The sequence below is a fragment of the Haliaeetus albicilla genome, assembly GCF_947461875.1.
Source record: "Haliaeetus albicilla chromosome Z unlocalized genomic scaffold, bHalAlb1.1 SUPER_Z_unloc_1, whole genome shotgun sequence".
NCBI classification, from domain to species: domain Eukaryota; kingdom Metazoa; phylum Chordata; class Aves; order Accipitriformes; family Accipitridae; genus Haliaeetus; species Haliaeetus albicilla.
Window position 1 is genome coordinate 162,921 of NW_027212410.1, and position 22,300 is coordinate 185,220.

Consider the following 22,300-nt stretch of genomic DNA (forward strand, 5'->3'; position numbering starts at 1 on the left):
AGCACCTCTTAAACCTCAAAGTATATCAGTTGGTGTGATTGTTTCTTTGCCTCAAGGTTTTTTTGCACTGAAGCTGTGCTCAGTGGTTGGACCTGCAAGGGACAGTGGTATTTTTTTTTATTTATTTTATTTCAGATGTTCTGTTATTATTCATAGTTACATAGCGAGAGGCTTTCATGCAGTAGCTCTTGAGAAGAAAGCCCTGGCTGTATAAACCAAACAATGTTGTAACAGGAATAAGCCTGAAATAGAATCTCTCTACGTTCCTTCTCCACATGTGTTCATCACCTCAGCCGGTCAGCAGCCAGCACTGTTCGCGGAACAGCTTACAGGAGACAAACTCCTGCTGAAACACAAGCTCTCAAAAATCTTGCTTAGTCTAGCAAGATGACTGCCTGTTTTGTAGAGCTGCGGTGATTTTGCTGTGTTCTGTAACTTCTGTAGTTCCAGCACTGCTGCAGTGAAGATAAATGGGCAAGTGCATTGTTAACGCAACCTTGCAGAAAATTGTTTGGGACCAAACAATCGTGGATCTGAAAAGGGATTCAACCATATTGTTGTTCCCACTGCATGTGCTGCAATGAAGTGTATGCTTCCACAGCTAGACTTAACATTACAGATGGACCTTGTCTTTTATTAAGCAAAAGACAACAATTACAAAAGAAGTCACTTCAGCATTGTGAAAGGTTGTATATGAATTATGAATACTGTAATAGCTTTAGCTTGGTTGCTTTGTGTTCACATTTGAACAAGTAGAGCGTTAAACTCTACACTCTAATTATGAGGGTTTTTTTCTCTTGTCTCCCAAGTAAGCGACCTAATAAAGAAGAATTCCTTTGCTGATTCTCAGACGCTGAAGTTGTGGCATTTAAGTTGGGAGTAAATCTAAAACAACTTGGTTGACTTTAATGGGGTTTGCCGCATTGGAGTTGCACATAATTAAAGTTAATGCAACAGAAAAATATAAACCATAGCAGTTATTTTAATCAAACCTTGAATGTGGCACTGAGAGCTTTTAGTATTTAATTTATAAATTGCCCTTAGCTATGCTGTGCCAGAAGGAGTCACTGTTTTTAATAACAAAACAAAAATACACTGCTGTCATAGAGGAGTAGGTTTGGTTTTAATCACTTGACAGTACTAGTTGGTATAAACACTGAAGAGAATATGGAGCTCTCTGCCGATTGTTCATTTTTGATGAGGATTATAACTTGTTTAGTTATTTGTGGTGACTTTTTATGTTTAAAAATATCCATGGATATGATTGTGTATATGAAATAACTTTATTGTTCTCCAGTGGATCCTGGTGGTCACAGTTGGCCATCTGTAAGTGAAATATTGGGGTTTCTTAAAGGTGCATGCTTTTTCTGATAGATTTAGAATTATGGAACCTATACAAGCATTGAAGTGTCTAAAAATTCAAACACTATCACCTGGGCTTTTCTGAGGCAGGATTCATGTTTGCAAGACTCTCCTTGATCTTATATGCAAGGGGTTTCTTAATGTTTTTCAAATTCAAATGAATGAGCAGGCAAACTTCTGAGAGGTGCGGATGTTTAGGGTGTGTCATGATGTTTAGGATGTGTCACAACGTTTAGGATGTGTCACGATGGCATCTAAATTACGAAGAGCTGATACTGAGAAGTCTTGGAAGAAGATAATGTCTGTAATCAATGTCTTCTGTTCAAGCTTCCTGGAGACACTTTGAGACTTACGTAGGAGACAAGCTTACGGCAAACAAAAATGCTGAACACGAGATTGCTGAAGTTTTTCTTTTCTTTTCTTTTTTTTTAATTATTTCAGGAAATAACAAATAAAGCAGCTTCTAAAAAGAAGTTCTAATAATCATTTTGCAGCTTCTTTTGTTCCCTTAGTTCTGTGTATGTACTCAGGATGTAATTCTTTTGCTAATTGTGAAGTTAAGGATGAAAAAATACAAGAGCTGTGAATCATTCCTTAAATTCAAGAAGTTTGCGTATTGGTTTCTGGTTGCTTGAGAATATAATTGCCTGGAATATAATATTTTTGTTTGTTTTGTTGTTTGTTTTTTTTTCCTCCCCCAGGCAGGCCTGATAGATGTATTTGTGTTTAAAAACTTCCTTACTGAATGCTTTCTTCTGTTTTCTCAGGTGGCTTTTCCAAGGCATGAACAGGTTCGTTTCTGAATGCTGGCTGATACCTTTTCTCTCTTTGGTAGATTCATGTGTTGCCTTGGATGCCCTGGTGCAAATCACCAGCTGTTGTTTCTTCTTGGAGACTTTTAATTTGTTCAAGAGATCCCATGTCTGTTCTGTGCATTTCATACAATTATAACCTAGTCTTGTAGTCCTGGGGTGGTAGTGGTGAGAATAAATGCACAGTTGCTCTTCAGTCTGTGAATGTGGACTCTCTATGGGGAAAATGATTTCCGCTTGCTTTGTGAGTTAATGTATCTTCTGGCTTTGCACATGTAATGAAGAATCAAGAAGACTGCTTGTTTCTGATCCCAGGGAGGGAATGAGAAGTCATGCTCCTGCAGTTTGTAACTCTACTCAAAGTCCACTGAACAGTGACCAAAACTCAGTGTAAAAAAACCTCTGATGCCTGTAACTGACACTTCCATTCACCTTTGTTTTTTTAGCGGCTTTTGAGTAAGTAGCCAGGTGTTGTTTCTTGTCTCAAGACGATTTGGTTTTCTTTTTTTGTCAACTGCATGTGATACCCATGTCTGTCTTCGGAGTCTGGTAGTTTCCATGACAGGTATGGAGTGGGTGGTAGCAATGCCCTTTAGCAGGCAAAGTCTCTCCCTTCTCCATCCTTTGTTATCTATCAACATGTGTTAACTGTCTGTCAGCCTCCTGAAATGAAACACAGAGGGCAAGACACAAATAAAAACTGACAAATGTGATTTCTGGCAGTGAACAAACTCAATGACATCAAAGTGCATGCTGTTAGCTAGGAGTGCTTCAGAGTTTCATAGCAAGGTGGAGTGCCTGATTGCATGGTCTTGGCTCTGGAAATGTGAATTCAGTCAGTCAATTTGCTTACTGCTTTTACTGCTGCTCACTTCTCAGATGGTTTAGTTGTGTTCTGGATTGTTTCTCTTTGGACCTTTTCAAGGAGGATGTGTAAGGCCATTACCCTCTTGCATTGCCTGTGCTGCACAACCTGTGAGTAGGTTTTGTGCTAAGATTGGTGCATGTTCTGATCTGCAGTGGAAAGGAGATGTACCAGTTTGATAGCTTAGTCTTTAAACAGCCCATGTTTCTTTGGGGCTTGGCGTATTTTAGTAAGTTGTATTGCCATAGAGCAGAAGAACCTTATGGCAAGCGTTTTATGAACATGGAAAAGAGAGATGTTTACAGTCTGAACAAAAAGCAAGACTGAGAACTGGGAAAAATCAAACAGTGCTGCTCAGTGTGACCAGCAATGGTATTTGTGTAATGACACTGTAAGCACTGTCTTGCTTTTGTTGTTTTGTTAGCAAAAAAACCCCCAAATTTGGAGGAGAACAATGATATCATTTTCCAGCTTGGCTGAGGGTTAAATTTTCGTGACCAGCTTCAGCTGGTGTGGAGTTGTGCTGTTGCAGAATGGGATGTTCCCACCTGCTCATTCTTGCAGGCACTGATGTGCATGTGGCTGGGGAGTCAGCTGGATCAGTTTGCTGCTTTGTGTTCAGATGCATTTTCTTGTAGGGTTAGTTTTCACTGAAGGCAGAGATACGATCCAGCTGACCTCACAGCTACCTGAGGACTAATTGCTGTCACCAGAGTGGTGAGACTGGGTGGGTGGGTGAGGAAGAAGAACGTGGATTCTCAAAGATTGGCTTAAGCCAATTGTGAAACTTCATTGTGATTGATTCTGTCTTAGTGACGCTATTTTTAGCAAGGCAATGTGTTTATCTTGGGTTTCTTTCAAACGTTTGTATGAATGACAGGCATGTCCCTGTGATTTCTAAGAGCAGTACGTGAAGAGCTGGGTCGCAGAGCATGTTGTGAGCTCTTCTTGTGTGAAGAACAAGCAGTCTCTTTCATGCATGTTCTCTGTGCCTTGTAGATCTACATCCATCCTGCTTGTGTAATAAAAACATGCTGTAGCTCAGGGTGGCACCCTTTGGTTTTGTTCTAATTGATTCATACAATCAACTGAAAGATAGGGCTGTCTGTTCATCTGCTGTTCTGTGTGCAGGGGCAGCAGCAGAGGACATGGGAGAGTCTATGTGCTGCCTTGAAATGGCATCTCATAGGTCTGTTTTTTAATCTTGCTGTATAAAGTCAATGCTTTCAGTTAAGGGTGCATGGGAAGGGCACTTACATTTAATGAATTGGTAACTGTGGCTGGCTTTGGGTTTTTTCTTCCCCACTAAACTTGTCTCTGAAAGGCAGGTCAAAAAATGGAAGTAGACTTTATAGAAGATCCTGGCAAGCTGTTCTGCTCTCAGTATTGTATATAAGAGAAGGGTGGATTTTTGCTGGTCCTCAGATATTCTATTCCCTTCCATAGTCTTTAGTTTTGGCAAGTTGATAAATGAAGTTCTGTATTTGATGAAGTGGGCTCGTTTCTTGATTAACTTGATTGTAGCAGTTTGAAAAGGGGACAGCCACATAGTAATTGCATGGGAGCCATTTGCCAAAATGACTTCTCACAAATTCTGCAAAGTGAAAGAAAAAGAAGCTAGTAATCTCATGGGCTGTGAAAAGTAGGGCCAGATCATGAAGATTCATGGCTATGACAACTGTAGTACCTAGCCATGCCTGTCTGCCTTGATCATCAAGCAATAGCACTGTTACAAGCTGTACATCTGACGTGCTTTAAAAAAAAAGTAAAAAAAGAGGGAAGATGGATTTCTCTCTGTCGTGTCATCCAGCCTGTTTCCTTGTTAGAACAAGGTTGTCCTGTAAAGAACACGATAGCTGAATCTGCTGTTTCTCACAGATGAAGTGTGGTCCTGGACTTCTGGCAGATGGCCAAAGCAATCCTAGCTTGGTAAATCCTGGATGTTAAGTTATTTGGCACACCAATGCCTGATATGCATATGTTTTAGTAGCAGGAAGAACTGAATTATGTGCAAAGCTTAAAACTAAGGGACAAATATGCACAGTTCACTGTTTGGAGGTTGGTGGGGGTTTACTGCATCTAGGAAAAGTTTTTGGGGGCTGCTTTTTAGTTTCTATATAATGAGTAGCTGGAAAAGAAGTTCCTGCTTGCGATAAAAAAATAAATGTGTAGTTCAGCTATCAGGACTTTGTCAAGACTCTTAAGAGTCCCAGCTGCTTTGGAGTTATTTGCAGATATACTTACAAGAGAGCAAAGGTATCAGTTTGCTTGGAAGAAGTAGGCCAATTTCTGTTTTTTTCTTTGGATTTATGTCATTGTATGTTGTGGTTTTGGCTGCACTTGTTTAAAGCAGTCAGTTTTTTTGTACTTTATTTACTGTAGTGTCTTGAAAACTCTTAAAGTTTTATGCGTTCTTAGATGGGTGCCTTTTTTTAATCTTTACATGTTTTTCTTGTTTCTTTATCTTGTTTTTTAATATTTCTCCCTTTTTGGTTTTAGAAGTGTCTAACAATTGTTTGGCTTCTCTTGGCTTCTCTTTGTTGGATTTACAGGGAGGATTTCTTGGCAATCAGTGGTGCAGCTTGCAAGTGTGAGCTTCTGGCTTCCTGTCCTGCCCCAGGTGATGCAAGAGTCCTAGCATACGCAGAAGTGCTTGCTTATTTTATTCTAGGGAGGTGGTGGTTGTTTGTAAACTACCCACTGTGTGCCAGGTTCCTTCCCAAGTGTTGTGGTTTAACCCTAGCCAGCAACTAAGCACCACACAGCTGCTCATTCATTTCCCCCCCACCCAGTGGGATTGGGGAGAGAACTGGAATAGTAAAACTTGTGGGTTGAGATAAGAACAGTTTAATAGAATGGAAAGAAAGAAACTAATAATGATAATAACAACAATAAGATGACAATAATAATAAAAGGATTGGAATATACAAAACAAATGATGCACAATGCAATTGCTCACCACTTGCTGGCTGATGCCCAGTTAGTTCCTGAGCAGTGATCCCCCAGGCAACTGCCCCCAGTTTATATACTGGGCATAACATCACATGGTATGGAATATTCCTTTGGCCAGTCTGGGTCAGCTGCCCTGGCTGTGTCCCCTCCCAGCTTCTTGTGCCCCTCCAGCCTTCTTGCTGGCTGGGCATGACAACCTGGAAAATCCTTGACTTTTAGACTAAACATTACGTAGCAACAACTGAAAACATCAGCATTATCAACATTCTTCTCATACTGAACTAACTCAAAACATAGCACTATACCAGCTACTAGGAAGACAATTAACTCTATCCCAGCTGAAACTAGGACACCAGGCAAGGGGAGAAGTTACTGCTTAGAACTTTACAGCTGAAACTACAAAGCCAGTCCCTTAACTGTGCAAAGTTTCTTGCCCTAAGAGCAGCTGCTGTTCTGGTTACAGTAATGTTGTGCAACTGGAGGACAAAAGTGAGGAAGTTACGAAGCAATTCAAGGGCTGACGGTGGATTAGAGTGGGGTACAAGCAGGTGAAAGTACTGCAAGAAATATGTCCTCTTGCTGCTTCCGAGAATATCTTTATTTGGAAGCTTGGTATAGGAAAATGATGTTGAGGTTGAAGATCCAGGGCAGAAGTGTGAAGGTCTGATGCTTCAGCATTGTGTGTTGCCAAGTTCTTTATCTTCTCAGCCCAATTAGCTGAGTGTTTAGCTAATGGAATTTTGCATTAGAGTAAGTCTTTATTAGCCTCATATCAAACATGGATGTATGACAGTGTCAGACTGGAGAATGTGAAGGGTTTTTAATTTCAGTCCTCATACCTGTTGAGGTGCTCTTCGAAGTGTGAATCTCTTACAGCTGAAGCACGATTTTACCAAGTCAGTGGACATCCTGAGGTGTGGATATGTCTTCCTAATTAGCACTTCTGGTGCCTGCTGTAGGACTTGCAAATGATGCCTGCGAGCCTTAATCTTAGGTACTTAACTGTTGATTTTGTGGGGTTTTTTCAGTAGTTGAAGGAGGAGTTGGGTGTTTCTGCTGGAAGGAAATACTGAGGTGGAAAAGAGGATATGTGCTCACAGGGGAAGGACAAGGGAAGGTGAGAGGAGAGGGAATTACTGGTCCTGATCATGCAGTGCAGGTGTTAATTTTCAGGGATGTGGTTAGGGCGGAGGGACTGCTGTGTGCATTGTGTTTTTACTAGCTGTCTCAGGCTGTAAAGTGCGCTGTAAGGCTTGGGAGAAGTGAGGAGTGCCTCCCTCCTACTCAGCTGCACTTCAGCTGTTGCCTGACTCCACACCTGCATACAAAATAACTAAACATGAAAATTCAGTCCCTGTAGGAACAGGACTTGTTTGTGCAAGACCGCCTACAGCGGAAGATCAGTTGCGGGTTGAAGGTAATGCATAGTTCTAGGTACAACACACAAATAGCGATGAATGGAGTTCAGCTTTCTCTGTAAAATGGGTTTAACATACCATACTTCATCGGGTTTTGATTTGACATTAATATTCTGCTAGTTCAGTACATCAAGAAAAATAGATATGCTCCTAAATTTTCTTGGTCTTTTTTTTTTACACTTATTAAAGAACAGATCTACAGTCTGTGAGAGTTCACCAAAAGCAACTTCTATGTATAACCTCTCTGAAAACCTCTAGATTTCTCTTTTGTCCTTGAGAAATGTCTGACAAAGGATTTCAGAACAATTACCTTGAAGTGTTGTCATGTCCCAATTTCTCAGGATGACGACTCAGGTTTGCTGATTCCCAGATCAGGATTAAGGTGAAAAACACCAGGGATACCTTAACTCACAAAACTCAACTTTTATTCGCTCACAACAAGAGTTGGCATGCTCACCACAAAAATTGGTATGCTCACAACAAAAATTGGCGTGAAACTATGTCAGTAAACTGTGTAACATGTGGTAACCATACATCACCAAACGTATACTACAGGCCTTGCTTATTTAGGGATCAGTTCAGGGAAGACGGTAAGGAGAGCCCTCCTGTTGAGTCAGGAGGTTCAGAGCAGACTCCCTTGCTTTATAGACTCCTCAAAGAGGAGCCCAGGGGCTGCTGGATCCACTCCTAGTCCTAGACTTGGTCAGTGGCTTTGTGTCTAAAGGGATGAGGTGTGGGGGTTATGGAAAAGGAAGGAGAGAACAAGACAGAGAGAGAAAAAAGGAAGAGAGAAAGATTTCACCAGTCCTGGGTCCAGCATTGCTCCAGTCAGCCGAGGGTCCAGTTCTGGTGGGCGCACGCATGTGGGGCTTCAGTTTTTGTCCTTTTATCATCTTTGCCCCTCCTTTGGGCAGGCATTCGAACTCATTAGGCTAATTAGTGTCATGAGCAGTTTGTGAGCCTTTGGGAAATGGGTCGGTGGGCTTGCAGGTCCTTTGGGGAGTAACTTGTCCTTCCCTGCAGACGTTGATCTTTGGCCATGCATGGTCAGCTGCCCTGCTCAGCATATCAGAACAGGGAGCTGTGCACCCTCCAGTCCTGTTGCTGATGGGTGATGATTGGCTTCTTTTCACCTGGGGTTCCTTGCTGGGCAGAGTTCATAGTTAAGCAGAACTTGCCCCACCACAATGTTTGAGACATTAACTCTTTCAGTCTCTCACAGGTGTGTATTTTTTAAATTGCATTGAGTCTTCTTTTTTTTGTTGTTGTTGTCTTCTCCATCTTCAGTTCACTTCCAGAGGCTTTGAGACAATGTTCTTTGGTTATAGAAGGAACAAAGTTGTGGGGCAGGGCATGGAATTTAATTATAATCCTGGGCTATGATTTTACATCACTTTCCTTAGTGCCAAGTCAGCTTCAGATCCTCCATTTGCTCACTTCACTTATGTTCCCTCAAAGGGCTTTGTCCCCTCTGTTATACCTACTTGACTGTTAGTGCAGCAGCCTTCTGAACAACATCTGTGAAATGATCCAGCCCAAGAACCTCCCAAATGAAAGTGCGCTTTAGCACGTGATGTAAACCTTTGTTCTGGTTTAGACTGTAGCCCTATGGTCATACTTGTTTGAACCGACATAACTCTGGGTATCATGTCTGTTTGAAGAGTTGTAAGGCTTTATAACTGAGTCTTCTGCCAAGGGGACAGTGACACAGAGCTCCAACTTCTAGTCTTTTTGTGGGATGAGGTACGTAGCTAGATATCTTTTTTTAGTTGCTTACACTGGCAGTACTATATTTAGTTACTATTTTCTGTGTATCACCAGAAAATAAACTCCAATTGTATAAATTGATAAAGTGTCAGTTTGCCAAAGCCAAAACTTCATGGTAAGTATATTATCTGGGAGGCAGGAGACTTGTGCTAAGTCCCCTGGGGTTTACTGCCTGTTTTGAGGTCGGTCTCTTTCTCATTGTGGTACAGTAAAACTGAAAAACAATATTGTTTTGTCATGGTATTGAACAGGGAAAAGAGTTTTAGATTCAAGGGGTTTGTTAAATGGGAAACTTCCCGTGACAAATTTCTCTCCTCTCTCTTCCATTGTTGTGAAAACCAAATGGGATGATTGAAATAAAACCCACTGTAATGAAGTTAGTTTACTTGTTCTAAGAAGGAATTTATGCATTTTTTCAGCCATACTCCCAGCATTTGTGTATTCCAACTTTAAAAGAATGTCAATTCAAAATAGGGAGGATATTTGACCATCTTGTTTTTCTTGCCTGTTTGGTGATAACCTACATCTCCTGTTTTTTTCCCCAGTTATTTGTAGTAGATGTCCAGACTGGTCAAATTACCAAGATTCCTATTCTGAAAGATCGTGAACCTGGCATGGTGAACCAGCAGGGATGTGGTATTCATGCTATTGAGCTCAACCCCTCGAGGACACTTCTGGCCACGGGTGGAGACAACCCCAACAGTCTTGCAATTTATCGTCTGCCTACACTCGATCCTGTCTGTGTGGGAGATGTAAGTAGGAGTATTTGGGGAAAGTTTATTCTGTCATGTACAAGAATTACTACTTTGAAGTGCCTAACATGAGAGCAAGGTTAAGATTTGGGAGTCTTGTAGTGGAGAGTGAATTTCTGAAAGCTTGAAAACATTCCTGATGAAGTTGCCTTTTTTGACAAGATCTCTTAAATATGAGTGACTACACAAACATGTAAGAAGATTCTCAAGGTTCTGAATCAGATTTCTTCTTCCTCACCCACACTGAGGTCTACTTGAGATTACTTTCAAGCACTGAAAATGTAACAAAATCCTAAATATTAAAGTCTAATTGTGGTGATGACCTCTGAAACTAGTTTTAGTGAAAAGGCTCTTTTGAGAAATTGAAAAGATGATACCAGTTGTTCAGATTTTCCCCTTCTCCAGTGCAGCTTATTTATGTATTATTCCAGAGGCGGAACTTGGCTTTGAGGATTAGTTCTAACCCGGTAGCTTATGGCACTTTGATAGACTCTGGTACTGCTTATATTTCTGAAACATCATGAGGCCTTTTTAAAATTGCCAGTCTTAAAAAGAAAAAAGGCTGAAATGAGTATAGTTGTGTCCTGTAAGCTTCTTTCTCATTTCTCCTTTTTAGTCAGGTTTTCACATAGACATTAACTACAACAGCAGAGGTCAGGTCAGAGTTTCTGCAGTAGCACACAACCAGCTGCAGAAAGGCTTGACTCTTTAGAGTTGTATGACTAGCTATTCATTTGCATGCTGCTGTGGCTTTGCAGCTCTTCAAACAGCACTAGAGCCTTATGGTCTTCTGTTTCCCCACAGGTTTCTCACCTAAAGAAAAGATTCTTGAAGTAATGGTCTTGAAAAATTAATCTGTAGATCATATATTGTAAACTAAGATTTTGTTACTTTTTATAGTAGGGATGTGCATTTGAGGAAATAAAAGTATATAGCTACTTCACAGATGTAAAGAATGCCACTTTCAAAAAGGAAAATCCAAGTCCTTACAACTGAGATAAGTTTGTCCTTGGTCAGAGACCTGTTGCTCCATCACCTGAATGCTCTCTATTAATTATACACTTCAAAATCAAAAAAAGTTAAAATTACTGTTAGGTCCTTAAACTGCTCCAGCTTGATACTGGAATCCTATGTGTATGTTTTTAATGTAGGTCTGTCCTTCTGAGTTTGTGCTAAAAAAGTGAAGAATACTTCTCTGCTTTGAGACTACTCTAGAGTATAACGGCACAGCAAAAATCTGTCTTTTTTCTTTTAGGATGGACATAAAGATTGGATATTTTCAATTGCATGGATCAGTGATACTATGGCAGTTTCTGGTAAATTTTTTCTTTTTTCTTTTTCTTTTTTTTCCCTCCGGAATTTTATACTGATGTACAGCACTTGATAGGTCTTAGGGAAGCACCTTTATCAGGGCATTTGAAACCACCTGGAACTACCATGGCTATTTAAACCCTTCTTGGTCTTAGTACAGTGCTTCACTTTGTTTTATTTGTAGGGCCCTGGTCTAGACTTGATTTTTCTAGTGTCAGACAGAATACTACTGTCTTTCCAGTAGGTGTTGCCATGAGAGGGTCTCTAAACACAATGAGTTACAGGGAAGGATTCCACACAAGAAGAATAATTTCAAGAAGGATGTTGGTTATCACTTAATAACTTTGGAATACAGCAGGGCAATATCAGTTTCCTGAAAACCTTTGAATTAATGAAAACTCAGTTTGTTTTGTCAAGCTATCAGTACAGTTGTGTGTGTATGTGTGTGTGTGTATATATATATGTATATGCACATATATTATGGCAGTTTATACAGAAGGCTATAATAGAAAAGGTCAGTTACTGACTTCTTAGTAACTAGTTGAATAATCAGTGTAACTTCATAAGTATTACTTAGGTTGTGGTGGGTTGACCCTGGCTGGATGTCAGGTGCCCATCAAAGCCGTTCCATCACTCCCCCTCCTCAGCTGGACAGGGGAGAGAAAATATAACAAAGAGCTCGTGGGTCGAGATAAGGACAGGAGAGATCACTCACCAATTACTGTCACGGGCAAAACAGACTCGACTTTGGGAAAATTAACTCAATTTATTACAAATCAACCAGAGCAGGGTAATGAGAAATAAAACCAAATCTCAAAACACCTTCCCTCCACCCACCCCTTCTTCCCGGCACAACTTCACTCCTGGATTCTCTACCTAACCCCCCGCAGTGGCACAGGGGGACAGGGAATGGGGTTTATGGTCAGTTCATCACATGTTATTTCTGCTGCTTCAACCTCCTCAGGGGGAGGACTCATCACACTGTTCCCCTGCTCCAGTGTGGGGTCCCTCTCACAGGAGACAGTCCTCCACGAACTTCTCCAATGTGGGTCCTTCCCACGGGCTGCAGTTCTTCATGAGCTGCTCCAGCATGGGTCCCTTCCACGGTGTGCAGTCCTTCAGGAGCACACTGCTCCAGCGTGGGTCCCCCACAGGGTCACAAGTCCTGCCAGAAAACCTGCTCCGTGGGCTCCTCTCTCCACAGATCCACAGGTCCTGCCAGGAACCTGCTCCAGCGTGGGCTTCCCATGGGGTCACAGCCTCCTTTGGGCACCCACCTGCTCCGGCGTAGGGTCCTCCATGGACTGCAGGTGGAGATCTGCTCCACCGTGGACCTCCCTGGGCTGCAGGGGGACAGCCTGCCTCACCAGGGTCTTCACCAGGGGCTGCAGGGGAATCTCTGCTCCGGCGCCTGGAGCATCTCCTCCCCCTCCTTCTGCACTGACCTGGGGGTCTGCAGGGTTGTTTCTCTTGCATGTTCTCACTTCTCTCTCCGGCTGCCGTTTCTGTCTGTCCCAGCAACTTTTTGTCCTTCTTAAATATGTTATCACAGAGACGTTGCGACTATTGCTGATGGGCTTGGCCTTGGCCAGTGGCGGGTCCGTCTTAGAGCCAGCGGGTATTGGCTCTGTTGGGCACAGGGGAAGCTCCCAGCAGCTTCTTACAGAAGCCACCCCTGTAACCTCCCCTGCTACCAAAACCTTGCCACACAAAGCCAATACATAGGTAAAGGCAGCAATACTAATATGCTATTGCATTAATACTGTCTTTCTGTGCTGACAGGGTATAGTATGCTGTACAAGGAGGAGTCAAACTGCAGGTGACAGAAAATCATAACAGTCTCCTAAAAATCAAATACTTGAAATGTTAGTTCAGTAAGTTTTTTGTTGTTTTTTTTTTCCCCCCAAAAAACCCCAAAAAGCTAATCCTGGAATTTGATTTTGAATTTAATACAAAAGTTGATCCTTGCAAGTCTCCAACCGAAATATCTGCATTAAAAAAACATTGTCAGCTAGTAAGCTTAAAGAGAACAGCAGAGGTGATTACAAATATCCAAGGGAAAGGTAAGGACCCAATGGAATAGGGGCACAGCATGTGAGATTGAACTGTGTTGCTCTCAATGTTTTCTGCATGCTCAAAGGTGGAGGTGTGAAGAGAAGAATGCCATGTTCTCTGTTGTATGATGCTTACAGCAGGATGTACGTTCTAGTCTCCAGATCTGGGACACCACAGAAAACTTGTTGAAAGCATTTGGCAAGTCTGATTGCTAAACTGAGTTCTTCAGAACTTTGCTGATGATCCTAATCAGGAGAAAACAAAGACAACTAACTTTTGACGTTGTTTTAGTCTTACATATTTCAATTACATCTGTATCTGAAAGTGTGGAGCAGAAATGTTTGAACTCCAAACATTTAGGACATAGCAAATACCTTTATCTGAATTAAGAAACTAAATGCAATTTTTTTGTGACTTTCTTGGGGCGGGCTGAATGTCACAGGAGGAGAAAAAGGGCATTTGGTCCCATGGCAGATCACACCGATCACATAGCTTGAGGTTAGAGATTCGGCAGTATTCTTGTCACTGCCGTCAAAATGGTTGAGAGAGTACAAAGAGGACCAAGGGCTTGATTATTCCTCTTGCTTGTGTTAACTTCAACAAGAACAAGGCAGGACTCTGCTTCTAAAACCTGCAGCAGTGTATTTCAGTAGTCCATAAGCATAAAATTAAACTCTTGACTAAACAGCCATAGCTGAGGGAGAATGCATCAGTCCACTCAGTTGTATTGGCTGGATAAAAAGATTTCCATGGCAAAAACTTCAGATGGGATGAATAATTCCCAGGATGGCTTGAGCATAGGGTAACAAATGTTATTCTCCTTGGCTTCAGGGCTAACCGGTTGAACAACATATATTGACTTTTTCCCCTGCTAAAGCTACTAAAAGGGACGGTTTCCTCCTAAAGTATGTCCCCATGTTTAGAAATTCTGTTGCTTGAGTGTTCAGCCTCCATAACAAGCAAGATTAGATGCCATTAAAAACCATCAGCATGTAAATTGAGTGGCAGGATGTTGTGTCGTGTGCTGCCTGCTGCTATGCAAGTGCCGTTGGGAAGCTCCTTTTGTATTTTGCTGTAGTAGGTGATAGTGGCAAATGACTGCACCATCTGTGAGGGGGCAAAGCCATCTCTGCTGTGCTGGACCATCCGTATTGCAACAAGATGTTTTGCTTAACTGTCTTTGCAGCTTATTCCCTGTGATGTACCAAAGCCTATAAAATAAATATCTATATCAGACTATTAAAATGTATATAAATATATATATAAAATAGTCTGATATAGATATATATAAAAATATTATTTTCTGGCATCTTTATTATGCATTCCTTGTGAGAGAAGGAGGGATGTGTTTTTCACATTTTGTAGGGAAGAAATTGAGGTACATGTCAAACCTGTCAGAGCTGCCTTAGATGGAAGTGAGTTGCCTAAACACCAGAAGGGGTGGGTATAGGGCCTTGGATTAAGCCTGTTTTGGTCTATGAACCAAAGACATTCAGCTTTCTTCATACAGTATTGTTACTCTTATTGATTCATATTTTGGATTAATGTCTTCAGTAGAAAAACAAAATGAGTTCTTACTTGTTCAACTTCAGTTCTTGTGTTACATTCTTTAAACAAGAAGTTGCACTGGTTTTAGCAAAATAATTTTTAAAATAGATTTCATCCAAATTGGTACAAGTTGTGGTTTAAAATAGCTGTTTCTGTTCAGTCCATGAATGTGTGTGTACATATCCATAAGCATACTGGTAGAAATCAAATTAACCCAAATTGGCATAAACCCAACTGAGTTCTCTTGGAGGTTTTTGTATTGGCTTAACAGACTGTCAGTCTCAGCCTTGGTAAGTCAGGCTGAACTTGTAGGCTGTTCAGTTGCCTCTGAGTTTATTCCATGTGTGAATCTCTAATGCTGATTTTTGTACAGGATTGTGTTTTTTGATGCATCCTAGTCAGTTTGACAACAGAATAGGTGATCTAGCTGCTTAGGAACCATGTAGAGAAACCACTTGACAATGACTTCACAATGTTATGAACTTTACAGCTCAGTAAAACCATGTTTTTGTTAGGCACCAACAGTGTGTTCAGTTAGAATAAATTAATAGTATCCTTTCTTTCTTTCAGACTCTGTTGTTTATTCCTTTTTTAAAAAGGGGAGTTATGTATATGTGAAATTGACTATTTTTTTATGGACTATTTATTCAGGTTCCCGGGATGGTTCAATGGGACTTTGGGAAGTAACAGAGGATGTGTTGTCCAAAAGCGATGCCAGGCATAATCTCTCTCAAGTTCCTGTGTATGCCCACATAACACACAGGGCTCTGAAGGATATCCCCAAGGAGAACACCAATCCTGACAACTGCAAAGTCCGAGCATTGGCTTTCAACAATAAGAACAAGGTCAGTAAGATAAGCAAGACTGCTGACAAGTCATAAAACTGTCCATATGTATTAGAAAAAGGAAAAAGTGATCTAAATAAAAAATACCAGAGAAGCAACCTAGTACTTTTTTCCCCTGATCCTTTTGCATCCTTATGATGTGAGATGGTAGCTTCATCTGTTATGTCTGCTTCTGCCCCAAGTGAATGGAGAAGTCCAGTAGAAAAAGAACGCCACATGTTTTCAGAAGGAACAGTTTTGCTGGGTTTGATTTTTAGACTTGCATCCTAAGTGGGGGAGATGGGGAATGTTTACAAGAAGTGGATAAAGCACCAAAACACTTCTTGCAGATTGAATCCCACTCTTGAGTGCTCTTGTTGCTTTCCTTCCCCTTTTGTGAAGACCAGGTAACTTTCAGGCAGTTCTGTTTTGATGACTGAATCATTGCTGGATTTCTCAGCAAGTAAGGTGGCTGACTGACAGGGCAGGCACCAGTGCTTGCTTTGGTGTTACTTTGTTGGTGTTTGACAAACAGTAAACGTTAACCTCCCCCATGCTGATCTCTTGTTATTGCTAGTGGGAATAGCAATTCAGTCTCCACTATTCTTTCTGCCCTAAAAGAACAGAGAAGGTCTGGAGCAAAGGCGGGTGTGCTCTCAGAAGCATGGTGCTCCTGTGGGCTTTTCTTTTCACTATAGCCATTAATTACTCCTCTGTTACGGAGACTTCATGTAGCTTTTTCAGTAGAGTAGTGCCTGGAAAGAAATGTTTGCTTCAGCATCAGAATCAGTGTGGGAGCTGCTGAAGAGAATTGTCAACTCTAGATTATACTGTCTAATAATTCATTATTTGATTGTCTAACAAAATCTATACTTTTGAAAGTTATTTTTGGGTTTTTTTGTTTTTTTTATTGTTTTATTATTTTTATTCTGCCTGGCACCTTTGTGTTGTATTACATTCTATCAAGATCAGTATTAAATGAAAATTTATCTTGGTAAGCATGCACAGGATTACAAATGAGTTTAATCCAGACTATGCAGCCTGCCTAGTAGAGAGTGTGAGTTTGTAAGGACATCTGTAATACAGAAACTAACTCTCTTACTTTTTTTTTTTTTTTCTTTCTTTTAATAGGAGCTGGGAGCTGTGTCCCTAGATGGATATTTTCATCTCTGGAAAGCAGAGCACACACTGTCAAAGGTGTTTTTCTGTTTGTTGGTGTTAAATTTTAAACAGCAGTTAAGGCTGTTAACTATTCTTCATCTCCTTTAATGCTTGAAGAAAGAGCAGCAGTGTTTGTAAAACACTTAAAAGCTTTATGTAAAATGAAATGTCCTAAAAATTAGAACTTGAGGAGAGAAACTCTGCACTCCCCTTATTTGGGAGGGTGGGGAGTGCTCTTAACTTTCTGCCAGTTCACCCAGCCATATCTATGCTAGCGTATGTGGTAAGCTTTTTCAGCTGAGAGCTGATGTCTGTGTACACCCGCTGAAGAAATAACAGTAGCTTAGAAAGATGTAAAACAATTTATCAAAATGTCCATTGTTCTTTGTATAATACTTGGCTTCAGCCTTTATCATCTCAGTTATCATTTCAGATAAGGCATCCCATCTCTTTCAGGTTTTTTCTCTGGGTCAGGTTGTTGCTTTTGTCTTAAAGTTCTATTTCTGTGGTAAACTTATTTTTTAGCTGCATTTTGGTTTCTTCACTGCAACTTCCTTGAACATAGCTTACAGAATTGTTCTATTAACATCTTGCTCTTTTCTCATAATGGGTTGATTTTTTTTTCCTTCTGTTTCCAGTTACTTTCCACAAAGTTGCCATACTGCAGGGAGAACGTGTGTTTGGCGTATGGTCAGGAGTGGTCAGTCTATGCAGTAGGATCACAGGCACACGTCTCCTTTCTGGATCCCAGGCAGCCTTCGTATAACGTGAAATCAGTGTGTTCCAAAGAAAGAGGCAGTGGTAAGAAACTTTTCAAAGGGTGCTTCAAATGGTTTGTTTGCAGAAGTAGCTGTTAAGACTGCAGTAAGATAAGCTTTTAATAAATAGGAAGTGTTTTTCATGAGATAGACTGAATCATTAATAGTATATGTAGGTTTTGCTTTTATGACAGTATTCTTTGAGCAACCAACAAACCAAATGTGAAAGCAACTCTGAAATCTAATGATAGACAACATTAGTGCTTTTATGATCAGCTAAATTGTACATCATCCAAATATTGCTGAATTTTACAAGTGTGTATTTTACTTCTACTTATTTTTTTTACTGTTTGTCTTATTCTGTTTTACTTCATCTTAAAGCAGATCCAGTCTTTATACCACTATTAATACTGTCTATTGCATTTTCCTCTGGGAACAGGAAAAAAGCATATTGTTTGCTCTGTGCTATCATATTGGGAGTCTATGCTGTGAGTGAATGCTTGCTTTGTAATTTTAAAGTCATGAGTGAGACTCTTAATTTTCAATGTGTATTTATTTGCTTTAAATATACAAAAGCTCACTCTTTAAAAAAAAAAAAAAAGTTTGCACATTTGAGTGCGGTTTTCTTGTTCTGGTGTGGATGCAGTATATCCAATTGAACTTTACACCAGGGCCAAATGTGAGGACTTGCAGGATGCATGGTCCCATAAGCTTCTTCCCAGATTCTGTTTTCAAGTATGAGAAGGTGCTGTGCTGTGATGCCTGTTTTAAACCATATTAATCTCAGACTAATACATTGCAGTCCTTATTTAGCTGGTGTCTAGGCATCCGTCTCTTCATCAGGCAAGTTATCAAAAGAGAATGCATGTAGGCAAGGATTAGGAAAGTTTTATTTCTGTGGTTACCAGAGTTTGAGCGGTCTAAATAAATGTCAGGATCTGCTTCTTTCAGACATGGGAGAAGTTTCTGTAATATGAGAAAAGGTGCTTTCCCAGCTCATGTTGTCACCTGAACATCTTACCAGCAACAGCCCTTGCCCTGACCCACTGTCACTGAGGGCTCTGTGGAGGTCCTGACACTGTCACCCTTCAGTATCATAGGGAAGAAATACCAAGTCACTGGAGCGTGGTGCCCAGTGGTGGCTGAAAGGTTCTGCCTTCAGTACGTGATCATCCTTGATGGCGGGATGATCTGTGTGTAGGTAGTATCTCTGGGGCATCTCCAGTTCATGTCTGGAGAATGCCTTTGTCAATGCTGCTTTCTGTCCTGCATAGTAGGCAGAGCTGGATGTTTTTGGCATCGTGGTGGAGGCACATAAGTAATATTCATTCCCAAGATACCGAGTGTTTCAACTTTCTGTTGATCTCACTGGGACTTGGAGCATGCAGCACCTCTAGAAAGTAGGCTCTTTATTGATTTATGGACTGAAATCTGGGTTGACTTTTAAGTGCTTTGATGTGTTACCTGAATGTGCTTTCAGCTTCCAAATGCACCTGCTGAATGTGGTAAGTCCACATTAACTTCAGATCATTAGTGTTGTATACAAAAGCAGGTCAGAGAAAGGTGGTCATTTAGTAAGTCTGGAACTGGGGCTTCTCTCTATGAGAAGGTTAGCTAATGCTCTTTAGTGCATCTTCTAAGTGTTGCTTTTCTTAGTGGTTGTACAGGGAAGTGCAGGCCCTGGACTCTCGTTCTTCATCTGCGAGAGCAACTGCTTTCTGCTTGACTGGCGTGCAGTGCAATGTTGTGTGCCCTTGACTTTATATCCTGAAAGTAGCAATGTTAATGTAGTGGACAGGGCTTGCATGGCATGGACTCTGTGTCTGCTCCTTGTGTAGGACACGCTACTGCATCTTCATTTCCTTCTGGGATTTGTAGAGCCTCCTTGCCTCTCAGGAGTAAGACTCAATTTGCTGACCCAAATAGTCCAGGTCCGCAGGTGGTAGAGTGCTGGCTAGGTTGGAGAGCTTACTGTGATCAGTTCTGGGCACAGACTGTGCTTTTCATTTGATGGGAATGATGAATCTGAGGTACTTCAGCCCCTTAGGAGCCAATTTGAAGTGCTCTTCCTGAAAGCCTGTTCTAAACATCCTCTTAGTTGTGGGTACATCACAGATTCCTTCAGTTAATTTTTTTTTATTAGAGAAAGATCCACAGTCATTCTGCATTTTATAGCTTTTTATTAATAAATTGCATTGAAAAGTATATGCCATCTGCTTTCATACTCCTTCACCTGTTTCTGTTAAGTAAGTGTTCTGCTGGGTTGTTTGTCAAGAGCACTTCCAGAGTAAAAATAAGAGGAGGTCTCCTCTTGTGCCTTTCTCCTCTTATCCAAGTGACTGCTCTTGCTGATTGTAGAGGGCTTGAAGCTTTCTGCATGTATTTGCCAGAGCCAGGCCCTTGTAATGGGGGGGGGAAGACCTCTCCAACTTGCTCAGATGCATTTGTAGTTCTCTGAATTAAAGTGGAGATTCTTACATGAATCTGGTAAATCTAATTCAGCAGGTGTGAGACTTTCACAGCAGTTTCCCACCTATTAAGCCTGCAGCCAAGACTTCACTTCACACCTGGAGCAGGACAATGTGGCCTTGCCTGTTCTAAGTGTGTGGCACAGATGCTGGCAGCTGTGGATGTAACATCAGGTTGTGGAAGGATGAGGATGTGTTTCTAGTTAGAACTCTGTACAAAAGAGAAAGGGGAAGCTCCCTGGCTGCATCCACACCTCACGCATGTCTGCTGCCACGTATACCGCTGGGTGTATTCCAGTATGTTACAAGTTCCGTGGTGTTCAGTCTCACTTGGTATGGTGACAACAGTTGGCATGTGGATGTAGCTGGCATAAGTTGCTCTTTTCCCCCTCTGTCTGAATGCTTGTTCAGGCTGTAATTCAGTGGTACTTTAAAGAGGGCTTAAAAAGCCATAGGGTTTATAACTTGGCATCGTGTTGTGCAGGAAGGAAAAACATAGACATAGTGGGGTTTAATCTGTATAAAAGAGTTGTCTGGGGTAGAGTGCTTACACAGAACAAACCTTTTGCACAACAAATAGAGGTGAGATGACAAGACATTTTGCAAATTGCAAGTTTCTACATACAGAGTCTCCCCAAGATTATTTCCAAGGGATCCTCATTTAGCTGAGGCTTCAGGTTTAGAATTTGTGAAAACAAAATGTACTTTTATTCAATCTAATGGCATAACTGAATTGTGGTAGAATGTTTTGTTTGGACTGGAAAATTGCTGTAGCATCTCATGTACTGGTGGAACATGGCGTTGCTTAGGTTGCAGGATTCCTAGTCTCTTTTCATTGCTGGGTGAAGTGCTAAAAGTGCCAGCTGCAAAGAATAAGGTGTGCTTGTGAGAATATTTGAGTGGAGATAGCTGCAAAATTACTTAAGAACCTCATCTATCTTAGCAGCAAAGTGACTAGTGATTATTATGGTTATACTTGCTTGCAGCTAGCCTGTTGATCAGCAAAATGTACTTGGTGGCAGCTGGGACAGTGATTTTTCTCACACAGTCGCTTATCAGGTAGCTAGATAGGGTGTGAGCTCACAGAGGAAACCAGTGTGACGTTCTTTCCTCTGCTGCCACGTACTTGTTCATGGTGTGTTCACTTAGAGGCTTGTGAAAGACAGAACAAAGCTGCTCTTGATCCTAAATGGCTTATGATCTTTGCTTCTCTGGCAGAGCTGGGACCTGCTGAGAATGAAGCTTCTTACTGTGCACAATCAGTGTAGCTGATGGCCTCAGAGGAGAAGGGAAGTAGTATATGTAACTGAAGCTGCTGCTTTAATAGCATCAATGGGATTTGTCTGCACTGCTCCATAGCAGTGGGGAAACTTACATATTGTGAAGAATATGAGTAGGTAGTTCCTCTTAAAATACTAGACATCAAGCAGCAGCACTGCAGAGCCAAAGCATCCCTCTTCCTTACTGCATTGTATGTCCCTTCTCTGTTTGACAGGTATTCGATCGGTGAGCTTCTACGAGCACATCATCACAGTGGGAACAGGGCAAGGTTCCTTACTGTTTTATGATATCAGAGCCCAGAGGTTCCTGGATGAAAAGACCACACATGCCTGCTATGGACAGAGGCAGAAACCAGGAGGGAGTGAAATTTTGAAGCTGACTACTGGGAAAGGCTGGCTGGTGAGTAGGAGGCTCAGGAGAGCCTTTGAGGCTGTAGGAGACCCTTTACACAGGAGTGCTGTAGGACTTGAGAACCAGTTCTTTTTATAATAATGGGAGCTGTTGTATGAAACACATCCCAGCAAAACACTGATCGTGTAACAGTAATCATGTAAGCAAGAAGTGCTGCAGAATTGCTTTCTACAAAAGCTTTATGAAAGAGTATTGAAGGTTGGTTGCTTGAGTGTAAGGCATACTGACTAATGTGCTTATGCACTGATTCATAAATAAACTAGATTTTATATCTTTATATTTTTGTATGTAACTTAGTTTTAGTTTTCAGAAGCTCAAACAAAAATACATTGTCTTCCTTTAAAACCATGCTACTGTAGCATGGTTCTAAAGTGATTTAATTCAATTCTGTGCAATTTTAGAAGCTGTGGCTTCCTGAGGTAAAGCCATGGCAGGCACTTGAGCTCAATTTCCTGTATATTATCATGAAGCAGTTAATGGCTTTGTCTAACTTCTATCCATTACCTTTTGTATCATTTTGATGTAACTTTAAAAACTAATGAAACTTGGTATCTT

The 22,300-nt window shown here is 41.1% G+C and overlaps 1 protein-coding gene across 1 annotated transcript in view; it reads left to right on the top strand.

The window, feature by feature from the left end:
• The window catches only part of DCAF12 (DDB1 and CUL4 associated factor 12), a 35,794-nt gene that overhangs the window by 2,831 nt on the left and 10,663 nt on the right, over positions 1 to 22,300 (top strand). The window contains exons 3-8 of the mRNA XM_069777769.1: positions 9,722 to 9,928; positions 11,184 to 11,244; positions 15,494 to 15,687; positions 16,798 to 16,863; positions 17,466 to 17,628; positions 21,549 to 21,733. Of these exons, the coding sequence (XP_069633870.1) occupies positions 9,722 to 9,928; positions 11,184 to 11,244; positions 15,494 to 15,687; positions 16,798 to 16,863; positions 17,466 to 17,628; positions 21,549 to 21,733 (876 nt within the window). The remainder of the gene's footprint in view (positions 1 to 9,721; positions 9,929 to 11,183; positions 11,245 to 15,493; positions 15,688 to 16,797; positions 16,864 to 17,465; positions 17,629 to 21,548; positions 21,734 to 22,300) is intronic.